Source organism: Scyliorhinus torazame, chromosome 15 (genome assembly GCF_047496885.1).
Source record: "Scyliorhinus torazame isolate Kashiwa2021f chromosome 15, sScyTor2.1, whole genome shotgun sequence".
Classification (NCBI taxonomy): domain Eukaryota; kingdom Metazoa; phylum Chordata; class Chondrichthyes; order Carcharhiniformes; family Scyliorhinidae; genus Scyliorhinus; species Scyliorhinus torazame.
The window spans coordinates 173179393-173202108 of NC_092721.1; the positions used below are offsets into that span (position 1 = coordinate 173179393).

At 47.2% G+C, this 22716-nt stretch overlaps 1 protein-coding gene across 1 annotated transcript in view; it reads left to right on the forward strand.

Annotated features, from left to right (window-relative positions):
• Nucleotides 1–75: 75 nt before the first annotated feature.
• LOC140391992 (F-BAR and double SH3 domains protein 2-like) overlaps nt 76–22716 on the forward strand; it is a 346281-nt gene continuing 323640 nt past the window's right edge. The window contains 2 exon segments of the mRNA XM_072477113.1: nt 76–765; nt 1619–1716. Coding sequence (XP_072333214.1) covers nt 745–765; nt 1619–1716 — 119 coding nt within the window. The 5' untranslated portion in view covers nt 76–744.

A 22716-nucleotide genomic window follows, 5' to 3' on the forward strand; every position in this document is an offset into this window, starting at 1 on the left:
GAGGAGGAGGGGGGGGGGGGGGGGGGGGGGGGTCCGGTTAGCTGGCGCCTGCACCGGAGCCTCGACCCATCCGATTAGTCCTCCGACTTCCAGACCGCGTCTGCGAGCGACTAACCGATCGATCGATCAAGAGGATCCAGCTCGATTGTCGTCCAGTATTCCCCACCCCCGGCGCCGAGCTGGTTGCCCATAGCGACGGCCGAGGCCTAGCGGGCTCCCGGGCGGCGCTGACGCCGATGACACGAAGACATTTTTTCACCACCGCCGCCCGCCCCCTTTCCCGCTCCTGGCCGTCTGATTCCGAGCGCAGCCGCTGTAAGTCGCTATTGAGCGGGGGATCCTCGGAGTTGGTGTTTGAACGCCTCCCTCCCTCTATCTCCCCTCGCCTTCTCCGGTATTTTTTTTCTCTCTCTCACTCATTGAGTCTGTTCACTGGAGTGTTGGTGTGTGAGAAGAGGAGGAGGAGGAGGGGGGGAGGATATCATGGCGGTGCCGGAGTGACTCTCAGTCAAATCCGGGGAAATCACGCTGAGGTGTCTTCTGTTTTTCTTTCCTCCCTGTGACTCTCTGAAACGAGCAACACCCCCCCCCCCCCCCCACCGCAATTTCCTTCCTTTTCATCCCTTTTCTGTCCCCCCCCCCCAATCTCATTCCTTCTCTCTCCCAGCGGCGGCTCCCTATCTCCTCGGCTTTTCCTTTCCATCTTCTCAACGTCGGATTTATGATTCCCGTCATTTCATCGACATGCAGCCTCCTCCGAGAAAGGTGAGCTCCCCGAAACAGACATCTTTATTCACTGACTGTGTGTGTGAAGAAATGTCGTATTCGAGAAGGGGGGGGGGGGGGATACAATGTCCCTAGTGTTCAGATTTTAAAAACACCCTCTGGATTTATGTTTTGGATTAGATAAAGTGTCCATATGTTTACCCTTTGAGTTACTGCGGTGAGGCATTTCTAGATCATTTCTTGTCAGCATGATTTTTATTTTGGTGTTTGTGTTTAGAAATGTAAGAGTGTGTGGTTGGGTTTGCAGTCCCGATGATTGTAGAGATATTTACATGTGAAAGAGGGGAGGGGAGGGGGGGTTATTATTTTTCTCTCTCTCTGCAGGCTGACCGGATTATTTTTTGTGTGAAAACTTGCGTTTTCTGTTGTTGTTGCGTTGCTTCGTGGAAGCGTCGAAGTACAGACCACACTGTGTGCACAATTTGGTCCTTTTAAGACGCTTGAAATCAGAGTGGACATTTCAAGGAAGGCCGCTTTATGGGAAGTAGGCAGAATGCATTTATCTTTTAAATCATAATGACCTTTTGGCGGAAATGTCACGGTGTAGAATTGATTGTGAGGGTTTAAATGGCCATTGCTGCTTTAAAATTTCCACGTGAAATGTTTGACTAATTTGTGAAATGTTATGCTGCCTCTCAGACGTAGAGATGTTTATGCTCTTTCTGGGGAAATTTAATTCGTAAATTAGCAAAACATTTTACCAAATGTCGACGTTTTGTGTGCTTGTTTAACGCGTTCTTTCAATCAAGCTGGTGGGTTTGGTTGGAACTCATTTTATGTGTGTTAGCTTTGTTAGCTTTTAAACCAACAGTGTGTTTCTTCTTTATCAAAGGTAAAAGTTACTCAAGAACTAAGAAACATCCATGCTGAGCAAATGACTAAACTTCAGGCAAAGCATCAGGGGGAATGTGATTTACTGGAAGATCTGAGGTAAGATTCCCAACATTTTTAACTAGAACAGAACAAAAATATCCCAAATTGTGGGAGTATTAAATAATTGCCTCCTCGTGTTGGCCAAACTATGACTGTAACAGATGTGCCAAACTGAAAATTCCTCCATAAGTTATCCTCATTACACAATTAAACATGTTTGGAATCTGTTTCTCTTACTTGTATTCACTTCTCGCTTATTTGAAAGAGTGTTCTCGTGTTCCATTGCATTAAACATGTGAGAATATTCACAGGTGTTGTGAGTTCTATTTACTTAAGGTTACTATTTATATTTTCATATTTATTTCAAGAGATGATTTTTCATTGATTGCTTTATTTTTGAGACCTAGAAAAAAATAATCAAACTGTTTTAAATTTCCTTTGCTAAACTATGATTGATGCTAATGTAGGCACTGTGTAAACATGAGCAGGAATACAATTCTAGTTGTACTCTGCATGTGGGTGGCAGAATCAAAATGATGTGTTCACTTTTCTTGCTGTATGGTACTTTTTGAACATTGGCTGCAAATAGCTGTGTACTATTTATTTAAAACTTCATGTATCGTGAATTAATAATTCTTCAAACCAGTTTTGTTGGTGCCTTTATTTTAAATTGTAGTTTTGCGTCAGACTGTAGAGACACCACTTGTTGGGTTATCTGACGGTTCTTATTTGTAAATAAATGTCTGCTTTAGATCACAGTACAAATTTAGATTATATAGTAAATTATCAGGAAACACCTGCACTTGTCATTGTCACATGCAAACGTCTTTTTTTTAAATACATTTTACTTGCAGCAAACTAACTTAGAATGTTTGTGTGTCAGCTTGGCAACAGCTCTCATATCATTGCTTTGAATTAGGGATTCTATTTATGGTCATTTGTGTGACCTGGAAATGACTTATTCAACAGATTATACAGTAGATATGACCGATTGTAAGTTTTCCATTCAAGAGATTTAAAGGTAGCTGTAAGTGAGTTAGAAAGTTATGAAGTAATAGGCCATGTTTAAATTATAGCAGAAACTTGAGGCTAGAGTTCACAAAGTTTGCAAATGCAGAGAGTATGATATTCCATCAGCATATCAGTAATTTTTATAAAAATATAATATTTTTCCTCAATTTGAGTAAAACCAAAATTTTCATATTCTTGAAATGGAATGAGACTTCTTACCGAGATGTGTTTCACTGCCGCTTTGACTTGGAGAAAAAAACTTATCTCTTATGTTGTTTAAAATCAGTTGGACTAGAGTTGTAAAAAAGCATCAGATAATTTTTGACCAAAAAGTAGTAGTATTGAATACCCTCCCACTTACGAGCACTCTTTTTAAAAAAAATAAAATAAAATTCTCCTTGTACGACAATAAAAAGTTTGCTGTAGATGTGAACATAAACCTATGATAAGAGAGCTGATTTGTCAGTTGGCTTTGGTTCTATATTCTGATGAACACATTATATGGTGGTAACAAAGTTACTAAGAGTATATATGTTTGGACTGTAAGAAAATAAAATTTTGAAGAATAATGTTGATATATTTCAGATATAAATTTTAATTTTGACACGAACAGCGTATAAATCGATTCCTTTTCATAAATAATTTGCATTCATATCATGGCTTTTATGATCTCAGGCTTATGTACTTAGTTTAGTCATGGTTGTAATGTAGTAGAAATATATTTAGATGGTGGACTAAGTATTCATTTTGGTTTTGGTTGTTTTCTGTTAACTTATCAGCAATTGTTGTGAAATTGTATTTTTCAGAAGAGTAAAATACATATCTGCTTATAACTGTAGTTTGGTTTTATTGGGACTATATTTTTCTCGATTCAGTATTGTTTCCAAAATAGTTTCCTCTTTGTGTTCATTTAGTGGTAATATGTCCATGATCAATCCTTTTTGAAATATGACGGAAAGGAATATTTTAATCAGTTTGTCAGTGAATTTGTTGAGGCTCACTGGGAAGAGTATTATCCTTTCAATCTCCCAAGAATATGTCTGATATTCACAATGGCATCTCATTTTTTTTCCTATTCTGTCATGGAATCTGGCACATCTCATTTTATCTCCTGTTACAATGTCTTTGCAATAGTGTTGAAGCTTTAACATGATGGTTTTAGTACTTTAGTACACATTAGTCATGATGTGGCCTGTTCAGCACTTCTTTCCACTTTACAGGGGACGACTCTTTGATTGGGGGTAAAAGGGTAGAATGAAGGTAGAATTAAATCCCATCTGTTTCTGTTGCTATCTGGAGAACATTCCTGTGGCAATATCGTATCAAGTGTGGTTTTTAGGAAACCACTCAATCTGCTACATGTTATTGGACTACTGCTTTAGAGATCCTAAATAACAGTCTGGGAAACAGTTAAATATGTCCACTGTGGATGTTGTTATGATCCCCATTTAGACCAAGAAAACAAAAGAACCAAATTTAACCAACAACTCTATCAAGGATACCAGTGGACAAGATTTCATTTTTAAAACTTTTACTTTAACAGTCAAAACAAATCAACATTTAAATATGAATTAAAAGGCAAATTCAATATAAACTGTAAATTAAAATTAAATTGATATAACAAAGATAGAGCTTGTGGAACCCAGCATATATGGCAGTGATTTCAGCCACACAGTCCCTCATAAAGCTGCGACCGTGGGTAGAATTCTGTATAATAAAATTCCTTTTCTTCAGCTTCCAACCAACTCCAGTTCAACGGGCTTGCTCCACCAAAATTATTTACTACTTTAGAATCTCTTCCACTTTGCTCATAGAACCACAGAAATACTATATTGCAGAAGGAGGCCATTTGCCCTGTTGAATCAACACCAATCCTCTGAAAGAGCACCATACTGAGACTCACACCCCACCCCATCCCCCGTAACTCCACCGGATGTACATCCTTGGATACTAAGGGGCAATTTAGCATCGCTAATACACCTAACCTGCACATCTTTGGATTGTGGGAGGAAACAGGAGCACCTGGAGGAAACCCATGGAGAGAAAGTGCAAATTCCACGCAGTCACCCAAGGCTGGAATTGAACCCAGGTCCCTGGCGCTAAGGGGCAGTAGAGCTAACGACTTGCCACCTGACCGTATTGATGGCAAGGATCCATCAGAATCCCCTTTAGCTGAACCCTCAGTGCAATTTCAGGTCAGTCAGTTCATTTAAAAATAATTTTTTAAAACTAATTTTACAGGATGTCGGATTCGCTGGCTAGGCCAGCATTTGTTGCCCATCCCTATTTGCCATTGAGTAGGTGGTGATAAGCTGCCTTCTTGAACCACTGCAGTCCATGTGGTGTGCATATACCCACTGTGCTATTAGGGAGGGTGACAGTGAAGGAATGACAATATATTTCCAAGTCAGGATGGTGAGTGACTTGGATGGAAACCTCTAGGAGGTGATGTTCCTGGGTCCTTCTAGATGGTAGTAGTTGTGGGTTTGGAAGGTGCTACCCAAGGAAACTTTGGTGTGTTTCTGCGGTGCATCGTATAGATGGTACACACTGCTGATAATGTGCGGTCGGTGGTGGAGGGACAGAAGATTTGTGGAAGGGGTGCCAATCAAACTGGCTGCTTTGTCCTGGATGGTGTCAGACGAGGGGTTACTCACTACAGGTGTCTCAGCCTCTGACCTGTTCTTGTAGCCACAGTATTTATATGGCTGGTCCAGTTCAATCTCTGGTTAATGGCAACCCCCAGGAATAATGCCATTAAATGTCAATGGGCAATGGTTTGATTCTCTCTTATTGGACATGGTTATTGTCTGGCACTTGTGTGATGTGACTGTTACTTGTCAACCCAAGCCTGGATATTGTCCAGGTCTTGCTACATTTTCACGTGGACAGCTTCAGTGTCTGAGGAGTCACAAATGGTGCTGAATATTGTGTAATCATCAGCGAACATCCCCACGTCTGACCTTTTGTTGGAAGGAAAGTTATTGATGAAGCGGCTGAAGATGACAGTTCCTCGTCAATATCGTGGTTTGTTCCCCGCCTGTCACGCGTGAGATCAGAGTTCAATTTCCCGATGGGGAACTTTGTGATTGTCCAGCAGCTCCATAGGTATGGTTTTAGATAAATTAACGGCGTTCAAAAGGCATCTTGACAAATACATGGATAGGATGGGTATAGAGAGATACGGTTCCTGGAAGTGCTGAGGGTTTTGGCCAAGGTTGGTTCCTGTACTGTATTGTTCTTTGTTCTTCTATGGACACTACCCTGAGGAACTCTTGCCGTGATGTCCTTGGGCTGAACTCACTGATCTCCATAACCACAATCATCTTGCTTCTGCTAGGTATGACTCCAACTAGTGGAGAGTTTTCCCCCTGATTCCGATTGACTCCAGTTTTCTAGGGCTCCTTGATGCCATACCCGATCAAATGCTGCCTTGATGTCAAGGACAGTCACTCTCGTCTTATGTTTCCTTCTCTCTGCTCCCCGCTCCAGCTTTTGGGTTCACCTTTTTTCAACTGCTCCAAAACCTCCCCTCTCGCAAATTCTGGTCACGTCCGAACTATTTTCATGTTAGCTAGGTCACGTAGGTTTATTTTGGCTCTCACTCCAGATTACTGGATCATAGTTTCCCTGCCCCCCCCCCCCCTCGAAGCCAGGCAAAAGCAAGAAAGTGCTGAAAACATCCCACGCAACACCAGGCGCAACAGTCCAGGTGTTGCCATTATTGCTTCTGGGATAATGCCAGACACAGGCCTTCCTTGAATCAGAAATGCCACTGGAGATCCACAGCTCAAATGCAAGGCTTGCATATGTGCCCTTGCAGCCTCTGGTCAACTGGCTGATGCAGAGTCTACACAATGCGCCGGACACTATATACACCTAGGGGGATTCATATCAGCTTTGCTGAATTGTAAAATTACAGGTAGGTTAGAAGACAAAAAAGAACTGCAAAAAATGTTCTTGGGCTTAAAAGTGTTACTTAGAATTCAGTGTCAGTATAGGGAAAGTGGTGCATTTTGGTAAAATAATTAATAGCAGTAATTACTGTCTAAATGAAAGAAGGTTCCGTATCATCGAAGAGCAGAAGGACTTGGTCACAAAACATTAAAGACAGAATGTCTGGTTGTTAGGCTGCTGAAAACTAGAAACCATTACACTTTTCAAAAAATCTTCAGGTAAATAATATAAATGCCAAAAGCTAATGATGAGTTTAACAACTCAGTCAGAGTATTCTGTGCAGCATTGTATTTCACAATACCGAAGGATGTTGGAGAAGATACAATACAGATTCACCAGGATGCTGTCTACGTTAATTAAAATTATGGAGCAATAGGATTGGATTGGATTGGATTTGTTTATTGTCACGTGTATCGAGGTACAGTGAAAAGTATTTTTCTGCGAGCAGCTCAACAGATCATTAAGTACATGAGAAGAAAAGGGAATAAAAGAAAATACATAATAGGGCATCACAACATATACAATGTAACTACATAAGCACTGGCATCGGATGAAGCATACAGGGTGTAGTGTTAATGAGGTCAGTCCATAAGAGGGTCATTTAGGAGTCTGGTGACAGTGGGGAAGAAGCTGTTTTTGAGTCTGTTCGTGCGTGTTCTCAGACTTCTGTATCTCCTGCCCGATGGAAGAAGTTGGAAGAGTGAGTAAGCTGGGTGGGAGGGATCTTTGATTATGCTGCCCGCTTTCCCCAGGCAGCGGGAGGTGTAGATGAAGTCAATGGATGGGAGGCAGGTTCGTGTGATGGACTGGGCGGTGTTCAAGACTCTCTGAAGTTTCTTGCGATCCTGGGCCGAGCAGTTGCCATACCAGGCTGTGATGCAGCCCGATAGGGTGCTTTCTATGGTGCATCTGTAAAAGTTGGTAAGGGTTAATGTGGACATGCCAAATTTCCTTAGTTTCCTGAGGAAGTATAGGCGCTGTTGTGCTTTCTTGGTGTTAGCGTCGACGTGGGTGGACCAGGACAGATTTTTGGAGATGTGCACCCCTAGGAATTTGAAACTGCTACCATCTCCACCTCGGCCCCGTTGATGCTGACAGGGGTGTGTACAGTACTTTGCTTCCTGAAGTCAATTACCGGCTCTTTAGTTTTGCTGGCATTGAGGGAGAGATTGTTGTCGCTACACCACTCCACTAGATTCTCTATCTCCCTCCTGTATTCGGACTCGTCGTTATTCGAGATCCGGCCCACTATGGTTGTATCGTCAGCAAACTTGTAGATGGAGTTGGAACCAAGTTTTGCCACGCAGCCGTGTGTGTACAGGGAGTAGAGTAGGGGGCTAAGTACACAGCTTTGCGGGGCGCCGGTGTTGAGGACTATTGTGGAGGAGGTGTTATTCATCCTTACTGATTGTGGTCTGTTGGTCAGAAAATCGAGGATCCAGTTGCAGAGTGGGGAGCCAAGTCCTAGGTTTTGGAGCTTTGATATGAGCTTGGCTGGGATTATGGTGTTGAAGGCGGAGCTGTAGTCAATAAATAGGAGTCTGATGTAGGAGTCCTTGTTTTCGAGATGCTCTAGGGATGAGTGTAGGGCCAGGGAAATGGTATCTGATGTGGACCGGTTGCAGCGGTATGCGAATTGCAGTGGATCAAGGCGTTCTGGGAGTATGGAGGTGATGCGCTTCATGATCAACCTCTCGAAGCACTTCATTACGACTGGAGTCAGGGCCACTGGTCGGTAGTCATTGAGGCACGTTGCCTGGTTCTTCTTTGGTACCGGTATGATGGTGGTCTTCTTGAAGCAGGTGGGGACCTCGGAGTGGAGTAGGGACAGGTTAAAGATGTCCGCGAATACCTCTGCCAGCTGGTCCGCACAGGCTCTGAGTGTACGACCAGGGATCCCGTCCGGGCCCGTCGCCTTCTGTGGGTTCACTTTCAGGAAGGCCAATCTGACTTCGGAAGCTGTGATGGTGGGTATGGGTGAATTATGGGCTGCTGGGGCATTCGACAGCGGATTGTTGGTTACCTGCTCGAACCGAGCATAGAATGCATTGAGTTCATCGGGGAGGGGTGCGCTGCTGCCAGAGATACTGTTCGGCTTCGCTTTGTAGCCCGTTATGTTGTTTAGTCCTTGCCACAACCGCCGAGAGATATAATAGAAGTTTTAAAATTATGAAAGAAGGAAAATAGAAGCAAACTATTTTCAGTTAGGGCCAAAGATATACGATTTCCGGTGGCGGCCATGGAGGAGTAGGTTGCACATTCAATAGCTCCTGCCTGAATCGGACTTTCGGACTTTGTTTTCCCGGACCTTGTTTTCCCGGATGTTTGTGGACTTAAATCGGTGGAGTTAGCATCAGTAAGGAGGATCTCTTCTCTTCCCCCCCCCCCCCCCCCCCCCCCCAAAGGGATACGCTTGACTCGATGAAAATATCGATCGACCAAATGGTCGTGACTCAGGCAGCCTAGTGGAAAGCGATCCAGGAGAGCGAATTGAAACTCTCCAACCAGGGCAGCATGGTGGCATAGTGGCTAGCATTGCTGCCTCACAGCGCTGAGGTCCCAGGTTCGATCCCGGCTATGGGTCACTGTCCGTGTGGAGTTTGCACATTTTCCCCATGTTTGCGTGGATTTCGCCCCCACAATCCAAAGATGTGCAAGGTAGGTGGATTGGCCATGCTAAATTGCCCCTTAATTGGGAAAAATGAATTGGGTACACTAAATTTAAAAAAGCAAAACTCTCTAACCAAGTGGACGAGATAGCTGTACTGGAGCCGAGCACAAGGTGGAGGTGCTAGAGGACCGCCACAAGCAGATGCAGGAGAAGCTGGAGAAGTTGGAGAACAGAACCAGGAGGCAGAATTTAAGAATCGTTGGCCTTCCTGAAGGTATTGAGGGACCCAATGTGGGAGCGTATGTAGCGAGTATGCTGGAGTCATTGATGGGAGCGGGGGCTTTCCCTCGACTCCTGGAGCTGGATGGAGCGCACGGAGCCCTCAAGGAAACCCAAGGCGAATGACCCGCCAAGGGCCACGGTGGTCCGTTTTCACTGATTTTCAGACGAGGAGCGCGTCCTGTGATGGGCCAAGAAGGAACGGAGCAGCAAGTGGGAGAATAGTGAGGTGTGCATCTATCAGGACCTGGGTGCGGAGCTGGCCAAGAGACGTGTGGGATTCAACCCGGCAAAGACGACCCTCTTTAAGAAGGGGATGAAGTTTGGGGTGTTATACCCAGCGAGACTGTGGGCAACGCACGGGGACCGACACTATTATTTCGAGTCGCCAGATGTCTGAACATTTATTAAAGAGAAGAAGTTGGCCTCGAGTGAAGAGACACTTAATGCTTCGAAGATGGGAGAAGACGGCGGTTTGTAATTGTTCTGTTTTAAACAAGATTGTGGTTAGTCGTGGGTGAGGGAGCGGGTTGGGGGGAGGGCGCCTTGTTTAGAAGGTTGTTGATACGGGGGGGGGGGGGGGAGGGGTCTGAAGTTACCACTACCCTTCGGGGGACTGGGTTTTGTTTTAAGTGGGTGTGTCTGTTCGGCTTTATGGTTATGCTAATGGCTTTTGGCGAGCTGATGTTTACTTACTGGGGAATGTGATCTTGTAAATAGGTTTTTTCTATGTGGGGAGAGGGGTCCGAACAATAGGGCGATAGTCTGACCGGCGGCAGGGGCGGGGGCTGTCGTGGTCAGCATGGATTATCTGACTTTCGGAAGCGTGGTTTGGGGGGGAGGTATGAGTTGGTGTCTGATTTGGGAGATTAGGTTTCTGGTGTTAGGGGGGGGGGAAGGGGGTAGGTGGCTGCTCTGCGGGCAAGGGAGAAATTTTCTTCAGGGAATAAAAGGTGGGTCGGGGGCGGCTGCTGCTTAAGGGGGTGCCCGGGGAAGCAGGGGGCGCGGGCTCGGGGCTGGGCAAAAAAGGGCGATGGCAAGTCGGCAAGAGGGGGAGGGGGTGGTGGTAGCAGCCCCCGTCCAGGCTGATTCCTTGGAACGTGTGAGGTCTGAATGTGCCAGTGAAGAGAGCACTCGTGTTTGCGCATTTAAAGGGACTAAAGACAGACGTGGCAATGCTCCAGGAGACACATCTGAAGGTCACAGACCAGATGAGATTAAGGAAGGGTTTGGTGGGTCAGGTGTTCCACTCAGGGCTGGACTCGAAGACCAGGCCGTAGCAATTTTGATCAGCAAGCGAGTGGCATTTGAGGCTGGGAGAATAGTGGCTGATAAAGGGGGTAAGTATATCATGGTGAGTGGGAAGCTGGAGGGGGTCCGAGTGGTGCTCGTGAATGTCTGCGCCCCGAACTGGGACAGTGTGGATTTTATGAAGCGCATGTTGGGCAAAATCCCGGACCTTGAGTCACACAACTTGGTCAAGGGAGGGAACTTTAATACGGTCATTGAACCTGAATTGGATCGCTCAAAATCCAGGACAGGGAAGAGGCCGGCGGCGGCAAGGGAGCTGAAGGGCTTAATAGAACAGATGGGGGCGTAGACCCCTGGAGGTTTACACGGCCGAGGGTAAAGGAGTTTTCCTTCTCCCATGTCCACAAAGTTTATTCCTGTAATGATTTTTTTGTTCTGGTCAGATCGTTGATCCCAAAGGTGACTGGGATGGAATACTCGGTGATTACAGTCTCGGACCATGCCCCACACTGGGTAGATTTGCGGCTTGGGGAGGAGAGAGGGCAGCGTCTGCTGTGGAGACTGGACGTGGGTTTGTTAACTGATGAGGTGGTTTGCGGGCGGGTAAATAAGAGTATCCAGAACTATTTGGAAACAAACGACACGGGAGAGGTATCAGCAGCGACGGTCTGGTAAGCCTTTGAAGGCAGCTATTAGAGGGGAACTTGTATAGATCCGGTCCCATGGAGAAAAGAGGGAAAGGGAGAGATTGGTGGAGGGGATACTCCGGGTGGATAGGAAATATGCGGAGGCCCTGGATGCGGGACTCCTGAGGGAGCAGCGCAAGCGGAGTTTGAATTGTTGACTACAGGGAAAGCGGTAGAACAGTTGAGGAAGGTTAGAGGTGCGGTGTATGAATATGGGGAGAAGGCGCGCAGGGTGCTGGCGCACCAGCTTAGGAAGAGCGAGGCAGCCAGGGAGATTAGGGGAGTAAAGAATAAGAAGGGCAACTTGGTCTCAGACCCGAAGGGGGTGAATTAAGTTTTTAAGGAATTCTACAGCAAATTATATGAGTCGGAACCCCCGGCGGGTGCGGAAGGGATAAGGCAATTTCTGGACCAGTTGAGGTTCCTGAAGGTGGAGGAGGGTCTGGTGGAGGGGCTGGGGGCACCGATCGAGATAGAAGAAATTATTAAGGGGCTGGAGGGCATGCAGTTGGGGAAAGCTCCGGGGCCGGATGGCTTCCCGGTGGAATTTAAAAAATTTTCAGAGGTGTTGAGCCCGCTGCTGATGAGGGCCTTTAATTAGGTGAGAGGAAAGGGAATCCTCTCCCCTACAATGACGCAGGCCTCGATCTCACTCATTCTGAAACGGGAGAAGGACCCTGAACAGTGTGGGTCTTGCAGGCCAATCTCGCTGTTAAATGTGGATGCCACGCTATTGGCTAAGATCTTGGCCATGAGGATAGAGGATTGTGTCCTGGGGGTGATAGGGGAAGACCAGACTGGATTCGTTTAGGGCAGGCAACTTAATGCTAATGTGCGGAGGCTTTTAAATATTGTTATGATGCCCTCGGAAGGAGTGGAAGCAGAGGTTGTGGTAGCGATGGATGCAGAGAAAGCTTTTGATCGAGTGGAGAGGGAGTACCTGTGGGAGGCGCTGGATAGGTTTGGTGAGGGTTTTGTCCGGTGGGTGCGATTGCTGTACCAGGTGCCTGTGGCAAGCGTGCGCACGAACCGGCTTAGGTCGGAGTATTTTAAATTGCACCGGGGGACGAGGCAAGGGTGTCCCCTATCCCCGTTATTATTTGCTCTAGCCATTGAGCCGCTGACCATGGCGTTGAGGGCTTCAAGGGGGGGGGGGGTGGAGCACTGGGTCTCTCTCTACGCGGATGATGATCTCCTGTATATTTCGGACCCACTGGAGGGGATGGGGGAGGTCATGCGGATTTTAAGAGAATTTGGTAGTTTCTCAGGGTATAAATTGAACGTGGGGAAGAGCGAGTTATTTGTGATCCAGGCTAAAGGACAGGAGAAGAGAATGAGGGAGCTGCCGCTGAGGAGGGTAGAGATGAGCTTTCGTTACCTGGGTATACAGGTGGCCCGGAAGTGGGATTTGTTGCATAACCTTGATCTGACCCGGCTGGTGGAACAAATGGAAGGGGACTTTAAAAGATGGGACATGCACTGGTGGGGAGGGTACAGACCGTGAAAATGACGGTCCTCCCCAGGTTCCTATTTGTATTCCAGTGCCTTCCCATCTTCATCCCTAAGGTCTTTTTCAAGCGGGTTAATAAGATCATTTCGGGATTATTGTGGGCGAACAAGACCCCGTGAGTAAAGAGTGCTGTTGGAGCACAGTCGGGGGGAGTGTGGGTTGGCGCTGCCGAGCCTTTGCAACGACTACTGGGCGGCCAACATTGCCATGATCAGGAAGTGGGTATTGGGGGAGGGGTCGGCATGAGAACGGTTGGAGGTGGCATCATGCAAAGTCTGGGAGCGCTGGTAACGGCACCTCTGCCGTTCTCGCCGGCCCGCTACTCCACAAGTCCGGTGGTGGTGGCGACACTGAAGATCTGGGGGCAGTGGAGGAGTCACAAGAGGGTGGAGGGAGCGTCGGTCTGGTCCCCGATATGTAATAACCACAGGTTCCTGCCGGGTATGATGGATGGCGGGTTCCAGAGCTGGCAGAGGGTGCGTATTAGAAGGATGGATGACCTGTTTATAGATGGGAGCTTTCCCAGCCTGCAGGCGCTGGAGGACAAATTTAAATAGCCGCCAGGGAACGGCTTTAGGTATCTGCAAGTGCGGACCTTCCTGAGGAAGCAGGTGGTGGCCTTCCCGCTGCTGCCGCCACGGGGGATACAGGACAGAGTAGTGACCGGTACCTGGGTGAGGGAGGGGAAGATGTTGGATATCTACCAGGAGCTGTCGGAGGTGGAGGAAACCCCGGTGGCGGAGCTTAAAGGCAAGTGGGAGGAGGAGTTGGAGGGGAGTTAGAGCTGGGACTATGGGTGGAAGCCCTAAGTAGGGTCGATTCCTCCTCATCATGTGCCAGGCTCAGTTTAATACAGTTTAAAGTGGTACACCGGGCACACATGGCAGCGAGGATGAGCGAGTTTTTCGTGGTAGAAGACATGTGCGAGGTGTGCGGGAAGCCCAGCAAACCATGTCCATATGTTTTGGGCATAGGGCATGCTCGAAGCTTGAAGGGTTCTGGCAGGGGTTTGCCAGTGCAATGTCCAAAGTGCTAGGAACCCAGGTGGTGCCGAGTCCAGAGGTGGCCATCTTTGGGGTGTCAGAAGACCCGGGAATTCAGGGAGTGAAAGAGGCCGACGTCCTGGCCTTTGCCTCCCTGGTAGCCCGGAGACGGATCCTGTTAATGTGGAAATACTCGAAGCCCCCAAGTGTAGAGACCTGGGTTAGTGACTTGGCTGGGTTTCAATGTTAGGGTGCTGCCGGAGGTGGCAGTCGTTCGTCGACTTTTTGGGGGAAATTTAATTTAAAATGTCGGCAGGAGCAGCTTTCCGAGGTGGGGCGGTGTAAGTGTTGTGTTTATTTGTTTTTTGTTATTTTCAGTGGTCTGTGAAGACCGAGCCGTTTGGGGAAATATCTATTTTTGCACTCCGTTTGGGGAAATATCTATTTTTGCACTATGTTAATGTTTAACGTCTATTGTTCTTTTTCTGTTTTTTTAAAAAAATATATTTTATTGAAAATTTTTGGCCAATCATCACAGTACATTGTGTATCCTTTACACAGTAATATAACAATATAAATAACAATGGCCAGTTTTATAAACCGGAAATAAATAATATATAAACAAAAACAAAACTAAATGGCAACTGCCTTGTCCCAGATAAATATTCTCCAAAATATGTTTTAACAGTCCAATATACAATTATCTATAACAACAATCTATACATATTATACTTGTATATTAACATCCCTGAGAATCCCTCTGGTTCCTCCCCCCCCCCCCCCCCCCCCCCTCCCCCCTGGGCTGCTGCTGCTGTCTTCTTCTTTTCCATTCCCTCTATCTTTCTGTGAGGTATTCGACGAACGGTTGCCACCGCCTGGTGAACCCTTGAGCCGATCCCCTTCGGACGAACTTAATCCGTTCCAGCTTTATAAACCCTGCCATGTCATTTACCCATGTCTCCTCACCCGGGGGCTTGGCTTCCTTCCACATCAACAGTATCCTGCGCCGGGCTACTGCAAAGGCCAAAACATCAGCCTCTCTCGCCTCCTGCACTCCCGGCTCTTCTGCGACCCCAAATATAGCCAACCCCCAGCTTGGTTCGACCTGGACCCCCACTACCTTCGAAAGCACCTTTGTCACCCCCACCCAAAACCCCTGTAGTGCCGGACATGACCAGAACATGTGGGTGTGATTCGCTGGGCTTTTCGAGCATCTCGCACACCTATCCTCTACTCCAAAAAATTTGCTAAGCCGTGTTCCAGTCATATGCGCCCTGTGTAACACCTTAAATTGTATCAGGCTTAGCCTGGCACACGAGGACGATGAGTTTACCCTACTTAGGGCATCAGCCCACAGCCCCTCCTCAATCTCCTCCCCCAGCTCCTCTTCCCATTTCCCTTTCAGCTCATCTACCATAATCTCCCCCTCGTCTCTCATCTCCCTATATATGTCTGACACCTTACTGTCCCCCACCCATGTCTTTGAGATCACTCTGTCCTGCACCTCCTGCGTCGGGAGCTGCGGGAATTCCCTCACCTGTTGCCTCGTAAAAGCCCTCAGTTGCATATACAGGAATGCATTCCCTTGGGGCAACCCATATTTTTCGGTCAGCGCTCCCAGACTTACAAACGTCCCATCTACAAACAGATCTCTCAATTGTGTTACTCCTGCTCTTTGCCATGTTCCAAATCCCCATCCATTCTCCCCGGAGCAAACCTATGATTATTTCTTATCGGGGACCACACCGAGGCTCCTGTCTTTCCCCTATGCCGTCTCCATTACCCCCAAATTTTCAGAGTAGCCACCACCACCGGGCTTGTGGTGTATTTCTTCGGTGAGAACGGCAACGGCGCCGTCACCATGGCTTGTAGGCAAGTCCCCCTACAGGACGCCTTCTCCAATCTCTTCCACGCCGCTCCCTCCTCTTCTCCCATCCACTTGCATACCATTGAGATGTTGGCGGCCCAGTAGTACTCACTCAGGCTCGGTAGCGCCAGCCCCCCCCCATCTCTACTACGCTGCAAAAATCCCTTCCTCACTCTCGGGGTCTTCCCGGCCCACACAAAACTCATGATACTCTTCTCAATCCTTTTGAAAAAAGCCTTTGTGATCACCACCGGGAGGCACTGAAACACAAAGAGGAATCTCGGGAAGACCACCATTTTAACCGCTTGTACCCTCCCTGCCAGTGACAGGGATACCATGTCCCATCTCTTGAAGTCCTCCTCCATCTGATCCACCAACCGCGTTAAGTTTAACCTGTGCAATGTACCCCAATTCTTGGCTATCTGGATCCCCAAGTAGCGAAAGTCCCTTGTTACCTTCCTCAGCGGGAAGTCCTCTATTTCTCTGCTCTGCTCCCCTGGATGCACCACAAACAGCTCACTTTTCCCCATGTTCAGCTTATATCCTGAAAATTCTCCAAACTCCCCAAGTATCCGCATTATCTCAGGCATCCCCTCCGCCGGTTCCGCCACATACACCAATAAATCGTCCGCGTAAAGAGATACCCGGTGTTCCTCTCCTCCCCTGAGTACTCCCCTCCACTTCCTGGAACCCCTCAATGCTATTGCCAGGGGCTCAATCGCCAGTGCAAACAATAATGGGGACAGAGGACACCCCTGCCTCGTCCCTCTATGGAGCCGAAAATACGCAGACCCCCGTCCATTCGTGACCACGCTCGCCATCGGGACCCTATACAGCAGCTGTACCCATCTAATATACTCCTATCCAAAGCCAAATCTCCTCAACACCTCCCACAAATAATCCCACTCCACTCTATCAAATGCTTTCTCGGCATCCATCGCCACCACTATCTCCGCTTCCCCCTCTGGTGGGGGCATCATCATTACCCCTAGCAGCCTCCGTATATTCGTATTCAGCTGTCTCCCCTTCACAAACCCAGTTTGGTCCTCATGGACTACCCCCGGGACACAATCCTCTATCCTCATTGCCATTACCTTGGCCAGAATCTTAGCGTCTACATTTAGGAGGGAAATAGGTCTATAGGACCCGCATTGCAGCGGATCTTTTTCCTTCTTTTGGAGAAGCGATATCGTTGCCTCAGACATAGTCGGGGGCAGCTGTCCCCTTTCCTTCGCCTCATTAAAGGTTCTCATCAGTAGCGGGGCAAGCAAGTCCACATATTTCCTATAAAATTCGACTGGAAATCCATCCGGTCCTGGATCCTTCCCCGCCTGCATACTCTAATTCCTTTCACTACTTCCTCTATCTCGATCTGTGCTCCCAGTCCCACCCTCTCCTGCTCCTCCACCCTAGGAAATTCCAGCCGATCCAGGAAGCCCATAATTCTCTCCTTCCCATCCGGGGGCTGAGCTTCGTATAATCTTTTATAGAATGCCTTGAACACTCCATTCACTCTCTCCGCTACCCACTCTATCTCTCCTTCCTCATCCCTCACTCCCCCTATTTCCCTCGCTGCTCCCCTTTTCCTCAATTGATGGGCCAGCAACCTGCTCGCCTTCTCCCCATACTCATACTGTACACCCTGTGCCTTCCTCCACTGCTTCTGCAGTACCCGTTGTCAGCAAGTCAAATTCTACATGTAGCCTTTGCTTTTCCCTGTACAGTCCCTCCTCCGGTGCCTCCGCATATTGCCTGTCCACCCTCAGAAGTTCTTGCAGCAACCGCTCCCGTTCCCTACTCTCCTGCTTTCCTTTATGTGCCCTTATTGATATCAGCTCCCCTCTAACCACTGTCTTCAGCACCTCCCAGACCACTCCCACCTGGACCTCCCCGTTATCATTGAGTTCCAAGTATTTTTCAATGCACCCCCTCACCCTTCGACACACGCCTTCATCTGCCATTAGTCCCATGTCCATTCTCCAGGGTGGACGCACTTCTGTTTCCTCCCCTATCTCCAAGTCTACCCAATGTGGAGCATGATCTGAAATGGCTATAGCCGTATACTCCGTCCCCCTCACCTTCGGGATCAACGCCCTTCCCAAAACAAAAAAGTCTATTCGCGAATAAACTTTGTGGACATAGGAGAAAAACGAAAACTCCTTACTCCTAGGTCTACTAAATCTCCACGGATTTACTCCTCCCATCTGCTCCATAAAATCTTTAAGCACCTTGGCTGCAGCCGGCCTCCTTCCAGTCCTGGACCTCGACCTGTCCAGCCCTGGCTCCAGCACCGTATTAAAATCTCCCCCCCATTACCAGCTTTCCCACCTCTAGGTCCGGGATGCGTCCTAGCATGCGCCTCATGAAATTGGCATCATTCCAGTTCGGGGCATATACGTTTACCAAGACCACCGCCTCCCCTGTAATTTGCCACTCACCATCACGTATCTGCCCCCGCTATCCGCCACTATGGTCTTTGCCTCAAACATAACCCGCTTCCCCACTAGTATAGCCACCCCCCCTGTTTTTCGCACCTAGCCCCGAATGAAACACCTGCCCCACCTATTCTTTGCGTAGTCTAACCTGGTCTATAAGTTTCAAGTGCATCTCTTGTAACATAACCACGTCTGCCTTAAGTTTCTTAAGGTGTGCGAGTACTCGTGCCCTCTTTATCGGCCCGTTCAGCCCTCTCACATTCCACGTGATCAACCGGGTTGGGGGGCTTTTTACCCCCCCCCCCTTGTCGATTAGCCATCCCCTTTTTCCAGCTCCTCACCCGGTTCCCATGCAGCTGTGTGTCCCCCAGGCAGTGCCCCCCCGCCCACCCCACCCCATTCTGGCTCTCCCCTCTCCCCAGCAGCAGCAACCCAGTAACTCCCCCCTCCCACCCCCCCCCCCCCCCCCCGCTAGATCCCCCACTAGCGCAGTTACACCCCCCATGTTGCTCCCAGAGGTCAGCAAACTCTGGCCGACCTCGGCTTCCCCCCCGTGACTTCGGCTCGCACCGTGCGACGCCCCCTCCTTCCTGCTTCCCTATTCCCGCCATGATTATCATAGAGCGGGAACAAAGCCCGCGCTTCCCATTTGGCCCCGCCCCCCATGGCCAACGCCCCATCTCCTCCACCACCACCTGTGGAAGAGAGAAAAGTTACCGCATCGCAGGATTAATAACATAAAACTCATCTTTTTCCCCCCCCCTTTTTCCCCCCCCCCCATACTCGCCCCACCACTTTGTTTCAAACGTTCTTTTTTAATAGCCCGCTTATTCCAGTTTTTCTTCCACAATAAAAGTCCACGCCTCATCCGCTGTCTCAAAGTAGTGGTGCCTCCCTTGATATGTGACCCACAGTCTTGCCGGTTGCAGCATTCCAAATTTTATCTTCTTTTTGTGAAGCACCGCCTTGGCCCGATTAAAGCTCGCCCTCCTTCTCGCCACCTCTGCACTCCAGTCTTGATATACACGGATCACCGCGTTCTCTCACCTACTGCTCCGAGTTTTCTTTGCCCATCTAAGGACCATCTCTCTGTCCTTAAAACGGAGGAATCTCACCACTATGGCTCTAGGAATTTATCCTGCTCTCGGTCCTCGCGCCATCACTCGGTATGCTCCCTCCACCTCCAGCGGACCCGCCGGGGCCTCCGCTCCCATTAACGAGTGCAGCATCGTGCTCACATATGCCCCGACGTCTGCTCCTTCTGCACCTTCAGGAAGACCAAGAATCCTTAAATTATTCCTCCTCGCGTTATTCTCCAGCACCTCTAGTCTTTCCACACATCGTTTATGGTGTGCCTCATGCATTTCCGTCTTCACCACCAGGCCCTGTATATCGCCCTCATTCTCGGCAGCCTTTGCCTTCACGACCCGAAGCTCCTGCTCCTGGGTCTTTTGCTCATCCTTTAGCCCTTCGATCGCCTGTAATATCGGGGCCAACAGCTCCTTCTTCATTTCCTTTTTAAGTTCTTCCACGCAACATTTCAAAAACTCTTGTTGTTCAGGGCCCCATGTTAAACTGCCACCTTCCGTCGCCATCTTGGTTCTTGCTTGCCTTCCTTGCCGCTGCTCCAAAGGATCCACTGCAATCTGGCCACTTCCCTCTCCTTTTTCCATCCGTTTCCAGGGGGGATTCCCTTCTGGTTTACTGCACAGTGCTTCTAGCCGTTAAAATTGCCGTTGGAGCTCTTATTAAGAGCCCAAAAGTCCGTTCCACCGGGAGCTGCCGAAACGTGCGACTTAGCTGGTCATCGCCGCACCCGGAAGTCCCTCTTTTTCTGTTTTTGTTATAAAACTTTACAAATACTTAAAAAAAAAATTTTTTTTTAATGCAAATGAGATTTCGAGCAAAAGCCAATGGAAAAGTCTTCATAGTTGAGGCTGTGGAATTCACTTCTGTGCTGGTGGTTGAGGCATAAGATAGATCAACACTCAAAATTGAATTGAATAAGTGAGTGAAGAAACCGGGATTGAAGGGATAGAGGAGTTAGTTGGACAAATGCAATTAGAAATATTTCCCCAGGGCGGCATGGTGGGGTAGTGGTTAGCATTGCTGCCTCATTGCTGAGGAGCCAGGTTCGATCCCGGAACTAGATCACTGTCCATGTGGAGTTTGCGCATTCTCCCCATGTCTGCGTGGATCTCACTCCCACAACCCAAAAGATGTGAAGGGTAGGTAGATTGGCCACGCTAAATTGCCCCTTAATTGGAAAAAAAATTAATTGGCTACTTTAAATTTATATAAGAAAGAAATATTTACTCATACAGCGGGTAAACACTGGCATGGATTAGTTGGGCAGAATGGCCTATTTCTGTGTTGTAATTTCTATGTAGATGAGAGGTATTTTCTATATTAATTAAAATCCACTATGAATTTATTTTGTATTATCTACATATTCTTACTTTTTCAAATGATGAAAAGATTTTCAGAACCTGAGGTGTTCCATTTTCCAGTGGAAAATGTGTCCATTGTTTTGTGTTCCCCATTATCTCTGTCCAATTTTGGGAATTCAGTTTGAGAAACCATGATCATTGACCCAGTAAGTGTTTTTCTTTCTTTCTTTCTCTTCAAAAACTACCCATTCGTGAGAGGGCGTGCGCCTTGACTTTTGCTTTTGATGCAAAAATTGACCCGTTATTTTGCCACTTTTACCCCATAGTTCCTTTTGGCAAACTACTCTGACAGCGCAGCTAAGATCAGGAATTAATCATGCTTTTCTGATTTGTGACATTTCATGTGAAAGATCATTGCGGAGTGTTACTGCACGAATAATGGAAGTTAATTTTTGAAGAAACTTTACATAAAAGCAGCAGAGCAAGTTGTTTTGAGGGGGTGTCTTTTATATTCACTCTGGTAATTCACTCAATTTGTCATGTCATAGACAGAGAGATGTACTTTGGGTATATATTCTTACAAAAGGCCACATGCCTGAACCAGTAACTCTGTTTCTTTCTCCCTGTGGATGTTGTTTGACCTCCTACATATTTCTGACATTTTCTGTTTAATTTTCAGCATCCACATAATTTCATCAATTATATATTTTGTCTGTGATGCTTATGACATTGATTTGCATGGAATGTTTTCTATATATAACATTAAAAATGAGGAAGTGACAGCTTGGTCTTTTGTTCAAGATCATCATTACCCACCACTTGCCTGGTACAAATGTTTTCTGTCACTTGTTTGAGCAGGCCTGGATCTTATCCAAATTCTGTTCTGGCTGGCATGGATTACTTTATTATCAGAGAAGTTGATAATGAAGCTGACCATCATTGAGCTGTCAGTGCACAGCTATGCTTTTGATTTTGTGATTGAGGATTTGAGGATGCTCCCATCTGAGTGAACCTGACTATGCTGCTGTAATTAAGAATGTACTGCTTTAACTAGGTATGTGGAATTGAAAAAATGATTATTTCCCTGTACTCTGAGATTGAAACCATCAAAATTCATTTGATTTGTTCTGAAGCAAAATTGGGAGCGAGAGAGCAGGTGGTTCTGATGGTCAGGTTTCTGGTCTCGATAGGCTGTCTATGGAAGAACCAAGTCAAGCTTGGTTGTTTCAACAGTAAGGAAAACAATTGGTGGAATCCTTTAAGTCAACCACCCCTCTTATTGTTCTTGCACCCTGCCCTGAGGCCCAGCACAGTATTATATTACAATTTAATCAGGAAACTGAAGGCTCAGAAATGGCTTGAGGTTTGGCCTGGCATTTGGCAAAATATTACAAGACCAGGAGGATGGTGGAAGAATGGTGTCTTAAATTAAGCTGTTTTATAATTATAATGTACTTTGACAATTGCAGGTTTATCAATAACCAGCTGTAGGGAAGTGCATATTTTATTACTTGACTGAGTATTCATTATTGACAGAAATACAGAAGTGATACCAGTTTGACAGTACTATATACTTAAGTAATACATTCTTGAATAAATTCAGACTTGCCTTGAACTTAGTTCCTATGAAAGGTATGACGCACACAGCTTGTTGATTGGTTAGGATGATGTTTGTGCTAATGAAGAAATGCTTTTCTATCTGTCTTTGGGCCCTGATGTATTCTTTCCTGGTCTCAAATCAGCTGATCTTAATATTTTCATAGAATCCTTAGTGTAGAAGGAGGCCTTTCGGCCCATTGAGTCTGCACCGTCCCTTTGAAAGAGCACCCCACATAGTCCCAGTCCCCCACAACCTTCAGGATACTAAAGGGCAATTTATCGTGCTCAATCTACCTAACCTGCACATCTTTGGACTGTGGGAGGAAACCGGAGCACCCAGAGGAAACTCGCGCAGACACCGAGAGAAAGTACAAACTCCATTCAGTCAGCCAAGGCCCAGATCCCTGGCTCCGTGAGGCAGCAGTGGTAATCACTGTGAAAAGTGCCACCCAATCTTGCCAACATTTGTGAGAGTTTC